At 40.6% G+C, this 22344-nt stretch overlaps 2 protein-coding genes across 5 annotated transcripts in view; one reads left to right on the top strand and one right to left on the bottom strand.

Moving 5' to 3' along the window:
* The window catches only part of trim33 (tripartite motif containing 33), a 34006-nt gene extending 30986 nt beyond the window's left edge, over positions 1 to 3020 (bottom strand). For 3 of the 4 annotated variants that reach the window (XM_030733432.1, XM_030733433.1, XM_030733434.1), the window contains exon 1: positions 2364 to 3019. In XM_030733432.1, the coding sequence (XP_030589292.1) occupies positions 2364 to 2943 (580 nt within the window). In that variant the 5' untranslated portion in view covers positions 2944 to 3019. Of the gene's footprint in view, positions 1 to 2363 lie in introns of all 4 variants that reach the window. The other variant, XM_030733431.1, reaches the window with a different exon arrangement.
* Positions 3021 to 16700: 13680 nt separating this feature from the next.
* bcas2 (BCAS2 pre-mRNA processing factor) lies at positions 16701 to 22203 on the top strand. Its single transcript, XM_030733834.1, has 7 exons — positions 16701 to 16919; positions 19929 to 20021; positions 20124 to 20194; positions 20884 to 21045; positions 21134 to 21184; positions 21270 to 21350; positions 21444 to 22203. Exons 1-7 carry the CDS (start codon positions 16827 to 16829, stop codon positions 21568 to 21570), a joined length of 678 nt encoding a protein of 225 aa, XP_030589694.1. The 5' UTR covers positions 16701 to 16826; the 3' UTR covers positions 21571 to 22203.
* The last annotated feature ends 141 nt before the right edge of the window (positions 22204 to 22344 follow it).

Raw genomic sequence — 22344 nt, 5'->3', positions numbered from 1 at the left:
TACAAGCGTGATTTTTTTTTTTTTTTTGGAGAGGGGGGTGGGTAATTAGCATTAGTAAGATAATGCTAACTGCTAAATGCCGTGCCAGCTTGCTAATTCAGTGATGTGAACAGTTGGATAATGTTATATATGTAATATTCTGTGATAATGGTTGGTCCTACATGTCAACGAAGGCACCTGAATCTGATTGGAGTGTGGATCCCCCTAGTCTGCTCTAAAATAAGATGCATGGAGTGCATGCTGGCTTGCTAACTGCAATGCTAGAACAGCAAACCAGTAAAATTCTCAGCCCAGTGTGTGGCAACCGCAGCATGGTGCAGCGCCAGGCGATCAACTGCTGGCTAGAACCCTGTAAGTGGCTTGATTATACACTATGTGGACAAAAGACTGTGCACTACAAGGTCCCTTTATCTTTATTAGTTGTTTTCTGTCTTGTTGCCACAGGTGTGTAACATCAACCACCTAGCCATGAAGTCCGCCTTTACAAACATTTGTTCAAGTGTGGTACTGTAAGAGGATGCCACTGCTGCAACAAGGCAGTTTGTGAAATTTCTTCCCTCCTGGATATTCCACAATCAGCTGTAAGTGTTATCATTGCAAAGTGGAAGCATTTAGGAACCACAGCAACTCAGCCTCAAAAGGGCAGACCACATAAAGTTACAGAGTGGGTCACTGTGTGCTGAGGCACACAGTGTGTAAAAGTCACCACGCTCTGCTGACTCACTGACTGCAGACTTCCAAACCTGGTCTGGCATTAACATCAGGACAAAAACTGTACACGGGAGCTTCATGGCATGCATTTCCATGGCCAAGCAGCTCCTGTAGCTGTAATGCATAGGTCACCAAGTACTTTTTTTCAGTAAAGTGTATTTTCTTGCACAATAAACTTGTGTAGTCAGAATAATTCATGGATGACCCTCAAATTTATATAAAAATCAGCCCAATCCAATAAGTTATGAGTTAAGCTAGTCTACAAAATGTCAACCAGTGACAGTAAAGGCACACATTTGTAAAATCCTTGATGGCCTGTTGCAAATTTTGCTGTAATGGCATGTTTACTGCTGTATATCAGCATACAGTGAACTTGTAGACAGTAAGACTGGGAAAATAAGCCAGCCCGGAGCCCTTGACAAGGTAGGCCATGCAAGTTCAGGGCAGACAGTGAAAACAATGGTGACGAGATCAAAGAGCCATGAACTTCTCCATAAGCAACAATGGGCAAAAAGTGAGTCTCTATATTGAAGTTTCACTAGCTGAAGTCTACCAGTATGATGCTAGTTTTGACTGAAAAGTACAAATAGTGAGACAATATAAATTTAATCATGAGGAGCAAATGAAAATTTAAAGCCAGGTCTGCTTCTCTGTTTTCACTGAGCAGACGTGACAAACATGCCGTAGCTGTAGTTTTGATTAAAAGCCTGACTCTGCTCTCAGGATAAAGCTTTTCATACACGAGCTGAAATGCTGAGTCCTGGTGCTTGTGCCAAGTATCTGACAATCAAGCTTACCAAAAACGTATCAGCACCATGGAGTCTTTAGGATGTGTACATACTTTAAAAACAGTGAGGTAGCAAACATGAGGACAAGAGATCTTCATTGCATCATTATGTATCTTGTAATTATGATTTTTACATCATGAACGTGAGGGAAGATGAGAAAATGTCACTGTCAAGAGATCTAATAAATTTGACACTTGTATTGTAATAAAGAGGAAAAAAATTCTATAGCAGACCCTTCTGTATTTTAATAAAATGCACGTCTATGAACTGCTGTCTACGCGATAAACATTTGGGTTTCTATGTGTACAGAAATGATTTTCTCTCTGCAGATGAACGCCTCTTTGTTATTTGCTGTAACTAAAGCCTTGACTGGACACGGACAGCTGGACACACCACGGCAGAGTAGTCATTCCTGATATACTTCTTATGCACCAAGCATGCAGTGATCAGCAGCAGCCCACTTTGTCTGATCAGTAGCCATTCTTATGCTTTAGCTGCTGTCTAAAGTATGCAAAGGGGCTTGCTGAAGGGGAGTGAGGTCCTTTCTTGTATTTTCAATTCAAGTGGTTTTAATTCGTGTTGCTCACTGGTGTCTGATTATAGTTGTTGTGGTGGACGTTATTAATTCGTGGCGGACATTAAAAATTCGTGGCGGTTAAGATTTTCACCACGTACTGGCCATCTACCCAACAACAAGGTTCAGGTTTAAAGAATCATACAGGTGCCACATGGTCCACCTCAAATATCTACAACAATCACTATCGTTTATGCTCCCATCTGCTGAATCCCAAACTTCTGATTGTCTAAACTGACAACAGATGACAGACCCGAGGCCTGCTTCACTTATGGGGGGGGGGGACTCACCTATGTGCGTATCAGTTTGTCCGTGTGGTCCAGGAACCTGTACGCTTATCTGTCTGTCCGGTTGCGGGATACATTTCAGGCAAAATGAGTGCAGACAAGGCAGAAGTTTTGGTTCACAGTCTCGGCTCTGAAGACTTTGTTTACACACTGCGCACGTATCCAGTAAATTAATGGGAGCGGATACCGGCGTGGCCGCCGGAGCCGCAGGAGGGGGGGACATTTCAGTGGTGAGTCCGCCAACTGGAGCATCCCCGACAGTTTCAGCTGCAGTCGTCTCTGCATTGGTGCTACTGGTCCCAGCCGGGCTCGCGCTACCGTTGGTTTCTCCTACAGCACCAGCAGCCCCGCTGCTGCCGCCGTTGCTACTGCTGTTGCTAACGTCCCCTCCTTCACTGTTGGGTGTAGGAGCCTCGTTTGCGCTCTCGCGGGACTCGCTTTCTGCCTCTCCCTTTGAATTTGTTTCTATAACTATTACTGCACTTTCGTTTTTCCCCTCTGACCCCTCGGTATCTTGCAGTGAAGGCACTGAGTCCGAGTTGGCAGACGGTTCCATATCTTCCTCGCCTTTGTTATCCGCCATCTTCCTTCCTCTTAGAACCACGGCGCGTCCTGCGTAACTTCTCAAACCAGGAGTACGTACAGACGTCGTGACGTCGACGGCCGTTAGCTTTTCTGTACACAAGAAGAATCTGTGCATAAACACATTGCAATATGCAAAGAAAACATTATTACACAAAAATTCTTAAGTAAATTAAATACTTTGAGTTTAATAACAGCGGATTAAACTTTGAGCTACAAACCTGGCTAATAGTTACTGTGTACAGCAAGCATGTCTGAAAGATATATTGCTCCTGTCCCATATCTTAGTGAGAGAGAGAGAATGGGGAGATGTGTTTGTAATTTGCACATCTGGTTTACATCTGGGCTTAATTATTGTCAGCAGTTGCATCACCTAGTAACAAATTACACCCTTTCATTTAAAATTAAATACATGCAATTTAAAAAGTGTAAACTATATTAATGAACCTAATATACGTGGACATCAGAGCAGTTGGAGAAGACTCATTCCTACAGCTGCTGGTAGTCAGGCAATCATCAGCATAATGGATGCTGACTGGCTGAGAAGGAGACAGCAGAGTGTCGCTAGGGTGTCTTAAATGATGCCTTCCAGCATGCATTTGTAGTAGGGACGTCTGCAGTGGTGGACGGGTCCATAAGAGTGTATGGATTTGAGTCTCGCGATAGCTCCACCTCCTTTTCCAATACTTTACTATCTTCTTGTTTCCACCAATTCAGTTCAGCTCAATTAGAACACATTCAAAGACCTTTATTAGCATGCAATCTTAAATAATCAGTATTTGCATGACATCAGAATATAAAGTAAAGAATAACAATGATATGAATAGCACTAATGCTGTAATTGAGACAGTGTAATGATGTACAGTATTTACACTGTGTGTGTGCTTATGTGTGTGAATACAGATACTGTATGCAGGCTGTGACATGTTTGTATATACCAAACAGCAAAATATACGTGGTCTCCTTCTCTTCTGAGTATTTTTCTAATTTTGAGAGGCTTTTTTTTTAACAGATTCATCAAATCCAGTTAAATCCTATGTACAGAGTAAAATGTTTCTTGCATTACTAAATATTTCCTATTATAGGAGGGAGGAAATCTGTGTCTTAATATCTAATTTTGTCTTTGGTTGTTATGTTTTGTGTGTGTGTGTGTGTGTGTGTGTGTGTGTGTGTGTGTGTGTGTGTGTGTGTGTGTGTGTGTGTGTGTGTGTGTGTGTGTGTGTTCCTTTTCTAGCCAACCCTGTACTTGGCTATAGAATCTATCTTATTTTTATCCCTGACAGTAAAAAGCTGTTCGGCCAAATCACATTCTGTTTTTGGGATAGATGTTTTGAACGCCCCTCAATCTGCCGGTGTTGAGACTTCACCTGAGTCTTGTGAGAAATTTTGAGATTTCTTTGTGGCAAAAGTGGAAAATTTTAGGGCTCTCATTTCACCTCCTACTTCTGACCCATCAGTCTCTGTTCCCTGCTCTGCTGCTTTGCACCAGTTTGAGCCTGTCACTCTGTCTTTTCTATATAAGACCGTCGGCCACTAGAAGCCCTCAGGCTTCCCGGTTGATGTTATCCCATCTCAATTTTTTAAAGAGGTTTTTCCCGTATTAGGCCCAGCTGTTCTTGCTATTATTAACAGCAGCCTGTCCTCTGGTGTGGTTCTTGATTCTTTTAAGCATGTGACAGTTTTACCATTGATCAAAAACCTGGACTGGATTCCACTGTATTGTCTCATTTTAGGCCTATTTTGAGGCTCCCCTTTCTTTCTAAAACTCTGAAAAAGGCCATAAATAGCCAAGTGAAAGCCTTTTTAGATGAAAATGATATCCTCGAGGTCTTTCGGTCTGGCTTCAAGCCTCTTCATAGCAGAGAGTCTGCCTTGATAAGGGTTTTTAATGATATTTTCCTGGCTACAGATGCAGGTGACTATGTGATTTTACTTCTTTTAGATTTGACAGCTGCTTTTGATACGGTGGACCACAGTATTTTAATATCTCGTCTAGAGTGGTGTGTAGGTATTCAGGGCATGGCGCAAGAGTGGTTTAGATCATACTTGACCCAGAGAACTTTTACTGTTTGCTTAAATGATTTTAAATCATCCTGTGCTCCTTTGTCGTGTGGGGTACCCCAGGGTTTAATACTTGGACCGTTACTGTTTTCTCTATATTTGTTTTCCACTGCTACACTGACAATACCCAGATATATATGCCCCTAAAACATGGCGATTCGAACTACTTACAGACCCTAACAAAGTGTCTTGATGAAATCAAAGCTTGGATGGCTTTGAATTTCCTGAATTTTAATGAAAATAAGACGGAGGTGATTGTTTTTGGTCCCAGCGTCACTGGGGGGTCAACTTCTGTGGATCTGGCTCCTTTGTCCCAGTATGTAAAGCCCTCGGTCACAAATTTGGGTGTAAAGATGGATGAGAGTCTTAAGTTGGAGGGTCAGATTACTGCTGTGGTGAAATCCAGTTTCTTTCACCTAAGACAGCTTGCCAAGATTAAAACTATCTTGTCGAAAGATCATTTTGAAGCTGTGATCCATGCCTTTGTTACGACCTGGCTGGATTACTGTAACTCTTTGTATATTGGCGTTAACCAGTGCTCCCTGGTTCGTCTTCAGCTAATCCAGAATGCCGCCACACGACTTTTGACTGGAATACATAAGAGGGAGCACATTATTTTTATCTAGTTATTTTATACTATTTTATTATTTGACTTATGATTGCTTTTATCTTGTGTGTTACCTTTTTATCTACACTTTTCTTGTGTGCTGTTGTGTCTTGTTTTCTTTGTTCAGCACTTTGGTCAGCGCTTGCTGTTTTTGAAGTGCTTTATAAATAAAACTGGCTTGGCTTGGCTTGCCTAGAAAAACATACAGTGGAACACCATCAGTCATGGATTGGCCTCCTCAAAGCCTGGACCTAAACTTTATTGAAACAGAGTGGGATCATCTTGACAGGGAACAGAACAAAAGGCAGAAACATCCAAAGAAGAGCTTTGAATGTCTGTGAACCATTCCTGAAAACTACTTAAAGAAATGACAAGAACGCTGAATCAGAGAGTTCAGGCTGGTGAAGAATAAAGCTTGTTAGAATTGTACTGTTTTTGCCTTATATACTGTATTTTCATTTATGCATACACATTTTTTAGCGCAATAACTAGAAATGAGGGTTGGCACAAGACTTTTAAATTGTATCTGTCACTGTTGCCATGGAATATCTAATAAAGGCATCTTAAAAAGCCAGGAAAAAACTTCCAACTGAACAGTAATTTCATTTATAAAGTTGATCTTAAAACTGCTCTTGAAAGCAATAAAATATACAAATAAAACAGAATTCTTAGTTAAAGTATAAAGGGTCTATACAGAGGTAATGCAGTGTTTTCAGAGAACGAAGCCTTTCTCGTTAGAGTACAGCTAAATGATTAGGCAATCACTGACAGCAATGCTGAGTCTGTAGGTTCTGATTTGTCCCATCTCTTATGAATGTGGGAAGTGTGACCTTTGCACCAGATGTTAGGACAATATCCTACCTTACTGATAAGCTTCAACTCCAACTAGATGAATATTTACATACCAGACTAAAAGGAACCCAGGAAAGGAATCATATCCTGTCATGCTTTGAGCTCCTGTGTTCTGTGTTTCTGGATGTTTTCCTTTTCTCTGTGCCTCCCTAGCCATGCCTTCCTGTTTGTGTGTGTGTGTGTGTGTGTGTGTGTGTGTGTGTGTGTGTGTGTGTGTGTGTGTGTGTGTGTGTGTGTGTGTGTGTGTGTGTGTGCTCTGTCTGTCTTTTCAGTTACTTCCTATCTTATTGTGGAATTTATTGCTTTTGTGTGTCATCTTGTGTTTTCACTTCCTGTCTTTGTCCTTTTCTCATCTTTGTTATTATCTGCTCAGCGCTGATTGTGTCCTTGTTACTTTCCTTGTATGTGTGTGTATTTATTCTGTGTTCATCAGTTAACCTTCCACCTGTCCTGTGTATTTTGAACTTCCTCTTTTCTCTTCTCATTTTTTCCTTTCTCTTTACATGTTGGATTTTGGACTTATCACTCAACCGAGCAGTGCCTTTTGTATTAAATATCTTATTATTGTTTTACTAAAGTAGCTTTGTTTCAAAAACCAGGCAAACAATTTGTTTGCTCATTTTTTTAAAAACTCTTTCTTTGACCTGACCTTAATGCTGACCACATAATTCATGCAGTCTACAAAATCATAGCCACTCTGTCTTTATCTTGGAGTATGTCTGTGTAGGTTCTCAGTCATCCAGGTCATAGTAGCCTCTGGAGCTTCTCATTCGAAAGGCTTCTTCAGTTCTCAAACCAAAATGTGGAGAGACCCAGGTATGTAAACCCCACTGTGCGTAGTTCCCTGGAGGTGGTTGTGACTCACTGTTGTTCATGTGCATAATCACATGCTCCAAGGCGTGATGGCACAAGCAATTCTATATGAAACTAAGCTAAGTGCTTACTGTCTACAATTCACACACATTCATACTCCAATGCTTGCGTCAGAGAGCAACTTTTGGTTCAGTATCTTGCCCAAGGATACTTTGGCACACAGCCCGGAGCAGCCAGGAATCGAACTGTCAAACTTCCAATTAGTAGGTGACCTGCTCTACCTCCTGAGCCACAGCCACCTCAGTGTGACTAGGTTTGAAGTATACTGGGATGTTATGCTTGGAGAAAATTCTTCTGGGTTTCTCTGACAAGCCTGCCACATAAGGGATGATCTTGGAGAGTTATTAATGTCAGGAAATATGCTTTTGATGGGGAGCTGGAAAATCTGCATTTGAATGGTAGATCTCAAGGAGATGACCATTGTCAGGTGGAAAATTCACAACTATCTTCGTAAGCTTACTTTCTCTGTCCACCATCTTCTCCACCACTCATCGAATTCACTCACTGGTTCCAGTTTATGAGCCTGCAAGACTGTTACAGCTTTAAGAAGAAGGCACATTTAAATAATGCATGTGTACCATTGAGAAATTCTGCAGTATTATATTTATGATGTAAAGCCACGTGTGAAAATGTTAATATAAGCTTATTAAGTAGTTTGTGGAGACACTCCCATACACCCAGTGCTTTGACTGTTCAGCTTCATCACCTTGTTGTTGTCTGTCTTTCCCAAAGTGTATGTTATCGTTTGGCACCTACATAAAAATCATCGGCATGGGGGAGTTAGTTTGGGGCTCACTTAGATTCCAGCCTGCTTCCCGGTCTATTACTGTCCAAAAAACCTCCTGGACTGATACAGACCAGCCAGTCAGCTGAGCCAGTTCCTTTTCAAGACAACTTCAAGATTGCTCTATGCCAGTTAACCTGCCTGATTGTGCCCAGGAGTTGTCCTTATAGGATATGCCTGCTTTTGCCAACATTGTTCCTCACCCTCATTGCTGCTCAGCTCATAGTCCTCACCACCATCCAGCATCCCAGTCAATGTCATCTCCTGGGCTTAGCACTATCCTTCCTATTCCTGATACTGCTTCTGGAATGGTCCCATTACTAATCCCATTCTTTACCTGTTTGTAAACCAGCTGAAAAATTGTCTACTCTTGTGTCAGCCAACCCGTCTCTAATTTCTTTGCCTGCCCCAGGGTTTCTGATTACAAACCCAGGACCCTTCTGTGGTGGGCAGATGCAGAGGTGTCTGTGAGTAAAACTACACACAGACAGTAACTGAACCAAACTAAACCCCAGTGTTGACTCTGTGACTACAGCCTTACTTAGAGGGACCGCTGCAGACAGGAAAAGTCTTGCTTTTATTGATTTCTCAAGAAAAGAATCTTGAGATTTAGTAAAAATTGATGATTTTATAAATCCCCAGTCTTTTTTTTTTTTTGTCACACTGGTAAGATGGCCTAAAAGAACAAAGCAAATGCATAATTGAGTTTTTTAGTGCCTTACTTTTGTCACCTAAGCTTCAAAGTAAATTATTTACTTCAAAGGTTTTATATTACCCATAACAAGGTGGGGTCTGCTGAGGTGAGAAGGAGGGGGAGGAGATGGGTGTTAAATAAAAAAGTATGGTTTTACAAGGGGTCAAAAACCACAACGATTTGGGGTGGCCTACAGGGATATTAACTTGTCACTTTTTATGATAATGGCAACATGTATAGTTAATCCCTGGCCAACAGTGTGATACAGAAAGAATGATAATCAGTCATCAATTATTAACTTGTGTGAGTTAGGCATCAAAAGTTGGATGCAGTGATGGATTGGGTGTATTTTTAAGCAGAAGAATTAAACAAGTCAGAATAGGCAAAAACTATTCAAAAATGTGTTTTTGAAAATTAAATATCACAAGGAATCTCTTCGTTCTTTTATAGTGGGATCTAGTTTCCGCTTTTAGTGGATGATGAAGAAATTTTTAAATGTAATGACAAGAAACTGCAGGAGGATAGAAGAACAATCATGAATGAGGTTTTTTTTGTTTTGTCTGTGTAGGTTCTCAGTCATCCAGGTCATAGTCCACTGTGAACAACCATCATTGAACAGAGGAGGGGGATTACGTCACCAACTTTCCCCTGCTTACAATGCTGTCCTGAGCTCCATCCTCAGGCGCTTCAACTCTCATTCACACCTTTGTTCCGGTGACCTCAAGAGGTCACTTGATACAATGGAGTGAAGTCCCAAATTGGTTTCACCCGAAACCACTGATTGTAATGACCCACGCCTCCTTTCACACCTTGGCGCATGTGATCATGCACATGAACAATAGAGGATCATAGCCACCTCCAGGGGACTACGCCCACTGGGGTTTAAATACCTGGGTCTCTCCACCTTTTGGTTTGAGAACTGAAGAAGCCTTTCGTATGAGAGGTGAAACATCTTCAGGAAACAAAAAGAAGTCTAGTCGCCCTTTTTTCAAGCTCCAGAGACCATCAAGCTTCTTGTGTTCGTCCTTCTTGATGTTGCCATCACTTGGTATTGCTACATCTATCACTATGGCTTTGTTCCTTTTTTTGTCCACCACTACTATGTCTGATTGGCTAGCCATTACTTGTTGATCTGTCTGTATCTGGAAGTCCCACAGGATCTTGGCTCGGTCATTCTCTACCATCCATGGGGGAATGTTCCATTCTGACCTCATGATTTCCAGTTCATACTCGGCATAGATGTTCCTGTATACTATGCCAGAACAGCAGGGGGGACAGAGCATCTTCGTGGTAAATCCTGCACTTGATGGTGACTTGTGCAATTGGCTTGAAGTTGGTCTCTGGTGTTGTTCTCCACATACCTACTGAGTTTCTGATGAAGGCTCTTAGGGTCCTGTTGACCTTGTATAGTTCTAGGCATTCCAGGATCCATGTGTGTGGTATTGAGTCATAAGCTTCCTTGTAATCAATCCAGGTGTGCACAGGTTGGTCAGTCTAGTCCTACAATCTCGAGTGACTGCTCTATCTACCCTATCTACCAGTAGTTGTTTTTTTTTGCTCCCCTGGTATCTCTGCCAATTCCTTTCTGGGCCCTGCTCATGTATTGTGCCACGTGCCTGCTCATCTTAGTGCTATGATGCCTGACAGAAGTTTTCATGTTGCCATGAGGCAGGTTATTGGCCGGTAGTTGGATGGGACCGTTCCCTTCTGGGGATCCTTGGGAATTAGAACTGTCCAGGCTTCAGTCAGCCATTCTGGGTGGGTCTTAGTGTTTAGTAGCTGGTTCATTTGTGCTGCCAGGCGCTCATGGAGTGCAGTTAGCTTCTTTAGCCAGTAGGTGTGAGTCACATCAGGGCCTGGTGCTGTCCAGCTCTTCATATGTGAGACTCTTTCTTGGATGTCTGCCACTTTGATGGTTACTGGAGCCTGTTCAGGGAAGTTGCTGTGGTCTGTTCTTAGATCCACTAGCCACTGAGCATTGGTGTTGTGTGTTGCATCCTTCTCCCATATGCTCTTCTAGTTTTCTACCTGGACTACCAGGTTTCTAGCTTAGCTATGATCTTATCTTTAGGTCAGCTGCTATGATATTCCGCGTACCAGTTGTTATTGGGGCTTGGTACCCAAGCTCGGAGTGTGGAGATGATGATATCTCCCCCCTGACCTGTCATCCTGGCTCCCCCTTGCCATAGCATTTGTGTTGTACTTTGTCAATCTCTAGTTGCAATAGCAGTTGTTTCTTGCGAATGTTGGAACACTGAGCTACGAGTTGTTTCTATGTCAGTCTGGATGTTGGGTGTCGAAGAATTCATAGGTCCCACATCCTCTTCATGTAACCTCTTTCACTGGGATTACGTGTGTAGTAACAGTAGTAGTAACAGTTTCTGTGTCCATTTATGCAGTATCCTTCTAGTAAATATATATATCACTATTAAAAATAGGTAAACATTACAGATGGATGTGACTCCTGTGGACAATATGTCTGTGTAGGTTCTCAGTCATCCCAGTCATGGTAGTCTATGGAGCTTGAAAGAAAGCAACTGGACTTCTTTGAGTTTTTGAAGACGTTTCACCACTTATCCAGCAGTCTGAGAGCGAAGTGCTCTATTAGGGTGATATGGTACTATGAGGTCTTTAAGATAAGATGGGGACTAATTATTCAAGACCTTGTGTGTAAGAATAAGGATTTTAAATTCAACTCTGGATTCATCAGGAAGCCAATGAAGAGAAGCCAATATGGGAGAAATATGCTCTCTCTTTCTAGTCCTTGTTGCTGCAGCATTTTGGATCAGCTGAGGGCTTTTCAGGCAGCTTTTAGGACAGCCTGATAGTCCAGCCTAGAAGTAATAAATACATGAAAGAGCTTTTCAGCATCACTCTGAGACAGGATGTTTCTAATTTTAGAGATATTGCACAAATGCAAAAAAGCGGTCCTACATATTTGTTTAATGTGTGCACTGAAGGGCATATCCCGCTCTGTAAAAAAAATTCCATAAAAATACAGAACAATGTACTGTATAAATATGAAAAAAATTTCCATATTAGTTTTTTACAGGAGTTTTTCTGTATTTTGTGACTACTGCTATGCATAGTGGGAGCAAGAACCCCAAAAGGAGGGAAAAGTTGGTGAAAGGGCAGCAATTACACTTGGATTTTAGATTTTGGAGCTGGAGAAACAGCCTTCACGTTTCTGCTGTAAATATTAAAAATTATATTTTTATTAGGGGTGGGACTCGATTAAAAAAATTAATCGATAAATCTTATTGCAAGATCTTATCAGTAGGAACAATCACAGCGGCTCGGACAATCCTCAGACTATGGAAGAGTAATGCCCCTCCAGACATCAAAAAGTGGCTGGAAATTTTGGCAGAAGTTGCTGCTTACGAACGTATGTTGGCAAGGATTAACAACGAAGAGGAAGAATCCATAAGGGCCTGGGATTACATTTTTGGCACGTAGGAGATAGACAACCATGTATAGGCAGATGCCAAGTTATCCCACTGATGTAGCTGCCCTCTCAATATTTAATATACTTGTGTTTTTGGAATACATGCTCAATGATACATGGGTAAGCAGGCAAATATATGTATATATATACATATACATATTCATACAGTACTATATATAAGCTAGCATTCTAAAATATGTTTGTTCACTTTGGTGTTAATCACTCTCATTCACTTGGACCTGTTATAAATGTTATTAAGCTGGGTATACTGTCCGTTGAAGTTCTATCTTGTTCAATGTCTGTATTGAGATGAAAAACAAAAATAAAAACTTTAATGAGGAAAAACATTAATCGAATTAATTACAAGCTTTGTAATTAATTAATCGAAATTAATCGCATTTTAATCGCATTTCAATATTTGACATGAGAAATATTAATTTAAGTTTAGTTGATGAATGAATCAATATACATAAGCTTAAACTTCAAAATTTTGTTTATTTTCCCACCAGTCTACTACACAGACCAACGAAGGGTGGAAGTGCTCCTGTGATAAGCAAACACCTGAAATTAAAGTTAAGCATCATAACTGGATAGTTTTATTCAACATTAATGTCTCACTTGTTATAGTTGGAAATTAATCATTAGCTCAGCTGTATTCCTTGATGTTGAAATGTGTTATGCTTGTTTTAACAGTTTATTTTGAATTAAAGACTTAAAATTAAACCACAAAAAGGAGAAAAAGTTCGTTCTCCGTTTAACAGCTGTTTTTACACAGCTGTGCTTCACACTCACGGTTGCTAGACGACATGAGCTACGCAGAGGTGACGGCAGCTGATATGAAGGCTAGCCGCTCACTTCCGGCCTTTGTGGTCTTCGTGGGCTGCGAAAGGCGTGGGCCGGGTCCTTCGCAGGATTCGGCCCCTAATTTGGGGATTGTGCGTCGATATAATCTGTATGCCTGGAACTCGTGCACTGAGAAACGTTCCACGGTGCAAAGTGCGATTAAAATGCGTTAAAATTTTTAACGCGTTAATTTCCCCGTAATTAATTAATCAAAATTAACGCGTTAAAGTCCCAGCCCTATTAAAATAATGTGTCTCAAAAGTCTTAATGCAACATGATTTTATTTAGAAAGAATTGTTTCTTTTTGTTAGCTGGTGTCTGCTGTAATCGGTCAGGAATATTTTACTGATGCATTTTTAAAATAATTGTGATTTAGGTTTAACAAACTTTGTAGTTTGTGAATATTTAAATTATTTCTGGCTATGATACCACCAGCTTTGGCCTTCGGTGGCCGAACAAAGACCAGTATTCATAATTACTAACAGCTTCTGTTTCTCTCTGGTTTACACAGCATGATGCCATTAAAGTAATTTTAATAACCACATCACTGGTAGCCAATAAGAGCGCTCAAAACATGTAAACAATCTCTACCTTGTTGCTAAGAGCATCCCGTGAACCCAGAAATTACCCCAATACTGATTCATATGTTATTGGCCTATATCTACAAATTAGCCCTTGGGACTTCTGACTCATTTTGCCAGATGGGGTCACAAATGACACACTCTGAACCTGTACTGGAATCACACACTTTGGTTTTCCAGTCCAAAGGAAGCGGCCCAGAAAAGGAAAGACGTCACTGACTGAAAGAGAATGAAGACACAAGCTGTTGGTGATACAGAGCAGCTGGTCTCGGGATAAAGAAAAAGTCTCATCACTTTCTCTACGAAAACCAGGAGAGTTGTGATAGATTTACTTTTTACAGTATATATTTTTCTTTAGAGGTCAGCAGTGGTAAGCACTCTTGCCTTACAGTAGGTACCAGCAGCCTAATTTTCAAAATCATTGTAAAGTCAAAGCTTGGGGTTATTTTGTCATCAAAAAGAAGCATACAAAGCATACAAAATTTCAGGTTTTGAGATATGGCACCTGGGGTACCCCCCTGATTTCGTCCTATGCAAAAGTGCAATTAGCAGCCTTTTTGAAGTCAGAAAATAAATATTAAATATATTTAACCAGATTTATTGCCATTTTCTCATCATTTCTACACAATAGATCACATATTTATAAGCTCAGGTTCATGGCAATTAAAAATTTAATTTACATAATTTTAAAAAAATTATTTTTTTGGGGGGCTGTCAAAAGGTCCAGGTGGCATTTTTGCGAAACCCCCCCATTTCAATAATGACTCTGAAGAGCCAAGAAAAGCATATATTTCTAATCTAATACGTAGTCTTAGCTAGCCCTTTTTTTTTCTTTTTCAAATTTAAGATATAAAGGTATGCACGGGTTGAGAATTTCATGAACTTTTATTTATTGAATAAATATTTAAAATCCCACCAAGCAGACCTGAACAGTGGCAAGTAGAAGTTGAACCAATAATTACTGTTTGAGTGGCCATTTGACCAATTCTGTAGCTACAGCTATTAGCTAAGTTCTGCCGGTACCTGCTTACAACAAGAAGGTCCTGGGTTTGAATCCACCATTTGGCTTTTCTTTGTGCAGTTTCGATGTTCTCCCTGTATCTGTGTGGGTTCTCTTCGGGTACTCCTGTTTCCTCCCACAGTCCAAAGACATGCAGTTACTGGGGTCAGGTTAAATGGTGATTTTAAATTGCCCACAGGTGTGAATGTGAATGGTTGTGTATCACAATCATTTGCTTGGAAGTGTCTCTTTGTTAGCTGTATGACACACTGGCGACCTGTCCAGGGTGTACCCCGCCTCTCGCCCTATGGCAGCTGGGATAGACTCCACCCCCCCCAGCCCCCCACACTTGCAACCCTGAATCAGATAAGTGGGAAGGTGGATGGATATTTTACTTTAGTAATAGTAAAAGCTAACATTGTTTTTTCTTGCTAGCTTTCAGCGGTAGAATACAAATCCTTTAAATTAAATTTATTCTCGTCATTTTCCACTTTAGTTTACACAATATTAAACTTTGAAGCTTTATTCATTTTATTTGATTTGTAGCTTAAAAGAAAACAACCCAAAAAAAAGTTGGATGGAGGAAATGGGAAAATTTGCTGAGTTGGAGGAACAAACAGATTTTTGATTTTTGAATCGAGGACTTTAAGTGTTGTCATTGCTGAGGATTTTTATAGAAAATGGACACAAAAACCCCAACACAGATTCACTTAGCGGCTGTTTAAAGTGTTTATCAGAACACACACTTCTAATGTTGCTTTGGGCATTCTTTGCCTCATTGTCTTTGAAAAATTAGAGCTAAAAGAAAAAGAAACTGCAAGGTAATTATTCTGGTTTAAAGGAACACACACACACGTAAAGAAAGCCCTTAAAACATGTGGTTATCCCAACTGGGCTTTCATCAAATCAGCCAAGATGCACAGGAAAAAGGTCAAACACAAACTAGGGGGAGTAAGAATAACAAGAGGAACAACATTGTTATCCCTTATGTTCCAGGCTTGTAAGAGAAACAACGAAGAATTTTCTCCAAGCATAAGTATACTTCAAACCTAGTCACACTCTAAGCAAAAACTGGTCCATCCCAAGGACAAACCCCCCAAACACAAGATAAGCAACATAGTGTATGCTGTACAGTGCAGTGAAGAGTGCTCAGACCTCTACACTGGAGAAACCAAACAGCCTCTTCACAAATGAATGGCACAACATAGAAGAGCCACCTCGACAGGACAAGACTCAGCTGTACATCTGCATCTAAAAGAGATGTGAACATTGGCATCCTTGAAAAATCAGATGGTTTGAAAAAGGAGTAAAAAAAGCATCTATGTCCACTGTGAACAACCGTCGCTGAATAGAGTAGGTGGATTATGTCACCAACTTTCCCCCATTTACTATGCTGCCCCGAGCTCCCTCCCCAGGCCCCTCAACCCCCAGTCACACCTTTGTTCTGGTGACCTCAATAGGTCACTTAATAGAATGGGGCGAAGTCCAATATTGTTTTCACCAGAAACCACTGACTGTAATGACCAACGACCAATGCACAAAAGTGGGTCACAACCACCTCCAGGGGACTACGCCCACTGGGGTTTCTCCACCATTTGATTTGAGAACTGAAGAAACCTTTCGAATGAGAGGTGAAACGCCTTCAAGAAACAAAAGAAGTAATAATAATAATAATAATAACAATAATATAATATGATATAATACATTTTATTTCTAGGTGCCTTTCAGGGCACTCAAGGTCACCCTACAAGATAGAAGTCTAGTCGCCCTTTTTTCAAGCTCCAGAGACCTTTCTTTTTATTGCCCATTAAATGATAAAATAATGTACTATTTTATTAATGTCTAAAAAATAGAAATTTAATTTGTAATAAATTTACTAATTAATATCTTATTGCACAATGAATTATTAATTCATGGAATTCTTTATTTTGATGTGTGTGACTCCTGGTGCTCCGTATAATCTTTCGTCCCCTTTTTACCCAATAGCAACATAAACACTCCATACCAGTTGGTGGCGGTAATGCACCAATTCGAAGAAGAAGCGAGAAGTACTGCAGAAGAAGAATAGGGACGCTTGCGTTTTGAGTTTATTTAGCAGAAGGGGGACAGTTCAACAAAGTCAACAATATACAGACTGATTAAAAATGGCCGGAACGGCTTCAGTAGCTGGGGAAGTGTTTGTAGATGCTCTGCCATATTTCGACCAAGGTTACGATGCAGCAGGTGTGAGAGAAGCGGTGAGTAAACGGGCGTTTCAACTGCAGCGTGTTAGCTAACCATGCTAATGGCACGCTGCAGTATTTGAGCAGACACAGAAGTTAAATTTGTTTTTGTCGCTCGGTCATGTTCAGAGTGTAGCTATGATTATATCACAGCATTTCATAGTAGAAATCACCGCCGTGGCCTTATTTGCTCTTTTTTTGTTTGTTTTTTTTGTTCCTCCAAATTGTGATAACCAGCCTCACCCTGGCACAGTGCTCCATTGTACAATTGAACTAAAGTACTGTGCTAAAGTTTTGAACAACCCCTCATTTCTTTATGTTTTGCTAGGAAAATGTGAAAACGTACATGGAAATACAATATACACAGCAAAAACAGTTTTACAATTCTAACAAGCTTTAAAGTCAATATTTGGTGTGACCACCTTTATTCTCCAACACAGCCTGAAGCCTCTCACTGAGAGTCTCAGGCAGCTTTTTTGTCATTTCTTTAAGTAGTCTTCAGGAATAGTTCTCCAGGCTTCTTAAAGGACATTCAAAGCTCTTCTTTGGATGTTGGCTGCTTTTTGTTACGGTCTCTGTCGAGATGATCCCACACTGCTTCAATAATATTGAGGTCCAGGCTCTGGCAAGGCTGTCCATGACTGGCAATGGTTCACTGCATGTCTTTCTAACCAGGTATGCTTTTACTGCATTGGCAGTGTTAGGGCTCATTCATGCTGAGAAATGAAGTTCTTGCCAATCACATGATGTTGCCTGGTGGCTCAAAATCTGAAGGATCTTCTCTACATTAATAAATCCATCAGTTTTTGACAAGATCCTCAACACCACTGGCTGAAATGCTGCCCCAAACTGTGTCAGAGCCTCCACCATGTTTTACAGATGGCTGTAGACACTCACCTCTGTCCCGACCTACTCTGTATATACTGATGATGATCTGAACCAAAAATTTCACATTTGCATTTATTACTCCATCAGATGAGATATTCTTATTGTCATTGCATAATACAATGAAATTTTGTTGGAGCTGTCCTCCAAGTGCTGAAGTAATAAGACAGAGAAAATAAATAGTATAAATAAAATGAATAAGGATACAATATTTACAATGAGCAAAGGCAGTATGAACAGCAAATAAACAGTGTACTAAAGTGGCACAGAGAGATTGTCGATTTGGTTTGATATGGTCAGAGTTCAGCAGTTTAACAGGTCTGTGGTAGAAGCTGTTTTTTAGTCTTGTGGTCCGGGCGTACAGTGTCCTGTAGCGCCTCCCAGAAGGCCGCCTGGTGCAGCGGGTCCTGTAAATGTCCAGTTTCAGTCCATTCTCCCTGTTTCCCTTATAAATGGCTCCTTGACAGCCACCCTTCCACTGAGACCATTTCTGATGAGGCTTCAGTGAACAGTAGATGCATCTCCCGGGTCCTGTTTCAGGTCTTTGCTGGATTTTTTTTCCGTAGTTCTAAAGAACATGACTTTCAGATACTATTAATTTAGATAACCTTTTTTAATGCCTTTTTAAAATTTATTATTAAATTATATGTTTTTGTGACAGGCTGCTAATAACAAAATGCCTAATGATACCATTAGGACCCCCGGAGATGTGTTTTCCAATCAACTGAGAGCGTAAAAACAGACTGAAAATTTCTGCAAATTTTTCTGCAAAAACCACAAAAAACTGGCAGGAACATTGAGAGTAATCACGTTTATAAATTCAGATAAATACATAATCCTAAAACTCCTGGATACCAGATGGGAGGATCGTTAGTATTATTCACAATATCTGCTTGCCTCTCGAACAAGCAGACAACCTGAGCATTGATTACATGCAAAATGCGCATGAGTAAGAAGCCATTATCTTGGACATTAATTCACAGTACACTGTGTACACAAAGTGTTTATAAGAGTTCCACTGTAGACTGTATATTTTTAGTGGAGTTCCCTCTCAAACTGAAGGATATTTAGTGCTCATTTCTACAAACTCTGTCTTCTGGACCCATGGTTTAAGGACTAAATAGCATTTTGAGGACTTTAATTCAGGCTCTTGCTAATTCCACTGAAGGCTGAGTGGATGTAATTTCATTGTTAATCATGTTTGCGGTCATTATAATAAAAGATTGTGAATTTTAATGCTAATAAAAGTTGATTTATATCTAAGAATCTAATTAACAAAATAGTTAGATTCTCATAATAATTTATTTCAGCCTGCCAAACAGTTGGAGAACATTTATTTGCTAAAAGGGGGATTAGCCCTTTGGACTACACTTGGAGGACTTCACTAAACTGCTTTGACTGGGGAGGGGATATCCTCCCCTTGCCAAAATCACAAGCGAGATAAACACCTACCCCAGCCCCCCTCCCCTATTTATGAAACCCTGTTCCTGAAAATGGTCATGTACAAGGACTGGACTGAAAATGAGTGAAAAAAGCAGCCTGTAAACTTTGAAAGACCTTCAGAAAGCCTGGAGAACTATTGCTCTAAAAAAAACAATGACAATAGTATATTTGTTTGTCAACACACCTGAGTCAAATATAGAAGTCATTAGCAGGACTCTGGAGAACTTGACTGCATACTGAGGAGGTAATTCAGCCATTTGATTCAGGTGTGTTGGATCAGGGACACATCTAAAACCTGCAGGACAGGGGCTCTCGAGGCCTGGAGTTGAAGAGCCCTGGTTTAGATTCTCACGGTGGAATATTTTATTACGATAGAAATTGGGAGTGTTTGATTTTCACTTGTCCAAGTCTGCTATCAGAAGTAACGTGTGCTCTGAGTCAGTTTCACTTTCCATGTGTGTGAAAAAGACTAGTGTACTTTTGAACCAATAAAGCAACAAAAGGGGTGAAACAGTGGTATTACCCCACAGTTTCACAATTGATGAATACCTAATTAAAGCTAAACCTCAAAAGTGTTTCCGTGGTTGAGTAACAAGAAGTGAATTGTGTAACTCTAATGCAGTTCAATTCAAGTGAGTTTCCCAGTGGCTGCCAAATATTTCCAGTGCCAAACATGAATCCTGTTTCCTCCTTCAGGCAGGAGCATTGGTTGAAGAGGAGACCAGAAGGTACCGACCTACAAAAAACTACCTGAGTTACCTGCCTACTCCTGATTTCTCTGCTTTTGAGGTGATCAACTCATCAGAGCTCTGAAACCTTCTTAGGTGGCTTCAGCTGGTGGCAAAGAAATAACAGCACTTTTTTTTTCCTCTGCTCCCCCGCCCCCCCCAGACAGAAATAATGAGGAATGAATTTGAGCGGTTGGCGGCTCGGCAGCCCATGGAACTCCTGAGCATGAAGAGGTAAACCCTCCTTGGATATTCATTTATGCACAGCTCTCAAGATCCCACTTTGACTGGACCATTGCAACACCTTGATACCCCCCCCCCCCCCCCCCCCCCCCCCCCCCCAAAAAGCAATGTTCAAAAATCCAAGATCACTGACACAAGTTTCACTTTCGGGAGTTAATCTAATGATTTGGATTATTTCAGAGCCTGTCTAACCAAATTGATAGATTCATGGTGTTCATGCATTCGGTATACAGGCTGCTAGTCCATTAGGATGCTAACTTTTGCAGTGGTGGTCATGCTGTATTACCAATTTCAAGCTTTAGCTGTCAGATGGCCTCACATTTGACTCCAGAATACTTTGATAGACAGAGGCGTTCATGACCGAGTCAGTGGCACCTGACTGCAAAGTGCTCAGACCCTGTAGCTGTCATCAAATTCTAAATTTTCCCCCAAGAAATACAATTTCATCATTTTATGTAGCATTTAAATGGTTTTCACATTTTCAGTTAGTTCAGGAAGTCTTTTTTTAATTATTTTTGTTAAATGTACATTGTGGATAGTATTCCAACAATTTTGGAAAGCGGGGCTGTAGCTGAGTATTATATCTGCTGAATATTTTTTTCACATACATTTTTTGGTCGTCTTTTCTGATTTATTGTTTTACATGTTAAAATTTTCTATTCATTCATTCTCTCGTTGAGGTATGAGTTGCCGGCACCCTCATCAGGACAGAAGAATGACATCACGGCGTGGCAGGAGTGTGTGAACAACTCAATGGCTCAGCTGGAGCACCAGGCGGTCCGTATTGAAAACCTGGAGCTCATGTCGCAGTATGGAACCAATGCATGGAAGGCCTACAATGAGTATGTACCGTCTCGAGTCATTCTACACGGTATTGATGTCTGTGATGAAATACTGCTAACACATCCTTTTTTTTTCTTTTTTCTTCAGCAACTCTGCTTTCATGATTGAGATGGCACAAAAGGAACTTCACAAATTCAGGTGAATGACAGGCACAAAATGTTTGCTCCAAAAGATGGTGTTGAACCTGTTTTATATTTACACGTTTGTTTATTTTGCTACACAGGAAGCAAATTCAGGATTTGAACTGGCAGCGTAAGAATGATCAGTTGGCAGCAGGAGCCAAACTCCGAGAGCTGGAGTCTAAGTATGTTGCTGGAAGAGCTTACATTTGTATCACTGCAAATAGACACGGGTGAGGTTCCCCTCTGTTCTAACATCTGTATTTGTCCCCCAACAGCTGGGTGTCACTGGTCAGTAAGAACTATGAGATCGAGCGGGCAATCGTTCAACTGGAAAACGAAGTCACTCAGCTCCGACAACAGCAGGGGGATGAGAACAAGGAGAACATCCGACAGGATTTTTAAGACAGCGACCTCGTGCTAATCGTCAAGCTAATCATACCACTTTGGTTTAGGAGACTAACGGGACTAAGAAGCAGCCTTAGGAGGGAAAGTTACCTTTTTGAAGGTAATTTTATTGTCACATAAAAAAGGACCCGCCCATGAACCTCAGTTAACAGTACACATTTCCCCACTTTACAGCTCTTGTTCAACTGTAAAAACAAGACACAATAAATCATCTTTCTTTGCAAAGTTGAACCTAATAAAAGACAGTTTTTTTGCCTCACTCAGTCTGGTAGGATCTCAGCAAAATTCAGACAGATTACATATTGCATGTGACATTAGTCTGCTGACAGGAAGTGCTAATGATATTATAGCATTTGATATTTTGTCACATGTGCTCATTCAAGAAGTTGTGTGGTTGTGCTTTAAAATGTCATTTACATCGACCTCATTCTTTGAGATCTCTTCCAACACAAGTGTGTTTGAAAAAAGTGTACATAGTTTGTCAAGTCTGCTGAAGCCAAACTCCTCTTTATGAGCACCAGCATGACTTCAATTAATGTAATTTTTTAAAGCTGTTTTAATAAAATGAACTTTTCTTATATTGTAGTGTGATTAACTCATTAATCTCTCCTGTATGGTCTCCCCTGATAGTGTGAAGGTTTTTTTTTTGGTTTTTTTTTTAAATTTCCACTCACTGCTCATTTTTCATTCTAGTATTCATACAACACACCACTTTCTCCCATCCATTCTCTTCCGCTTATCCTGTTCAGGGTCGCGGGGGGGCTGGAGCCT

The sequence above is a fragment of the Archocentrus centrarchus genome, chromosome 7 (assembly GCF_007364275.1).
Source record: "Archocentrus centrarchus isolate MPI-CPG fArcCen1 chromosome 7, fArcCen1, whole genome shotgun sequence".
Taxonomy (NCBI): domain Eukaryota; kingdom Metazoa; phylum Chordata; class Actinopteri; order Cichliformes; family Cichlidae; genus Archocentrus; species Archocentrus centrarchus.
The sequence above is the reverse complement of the archived record's forward strand: the minus strand, read 5'-3'. Positions and strand labels throughout refer to the sequence as shown.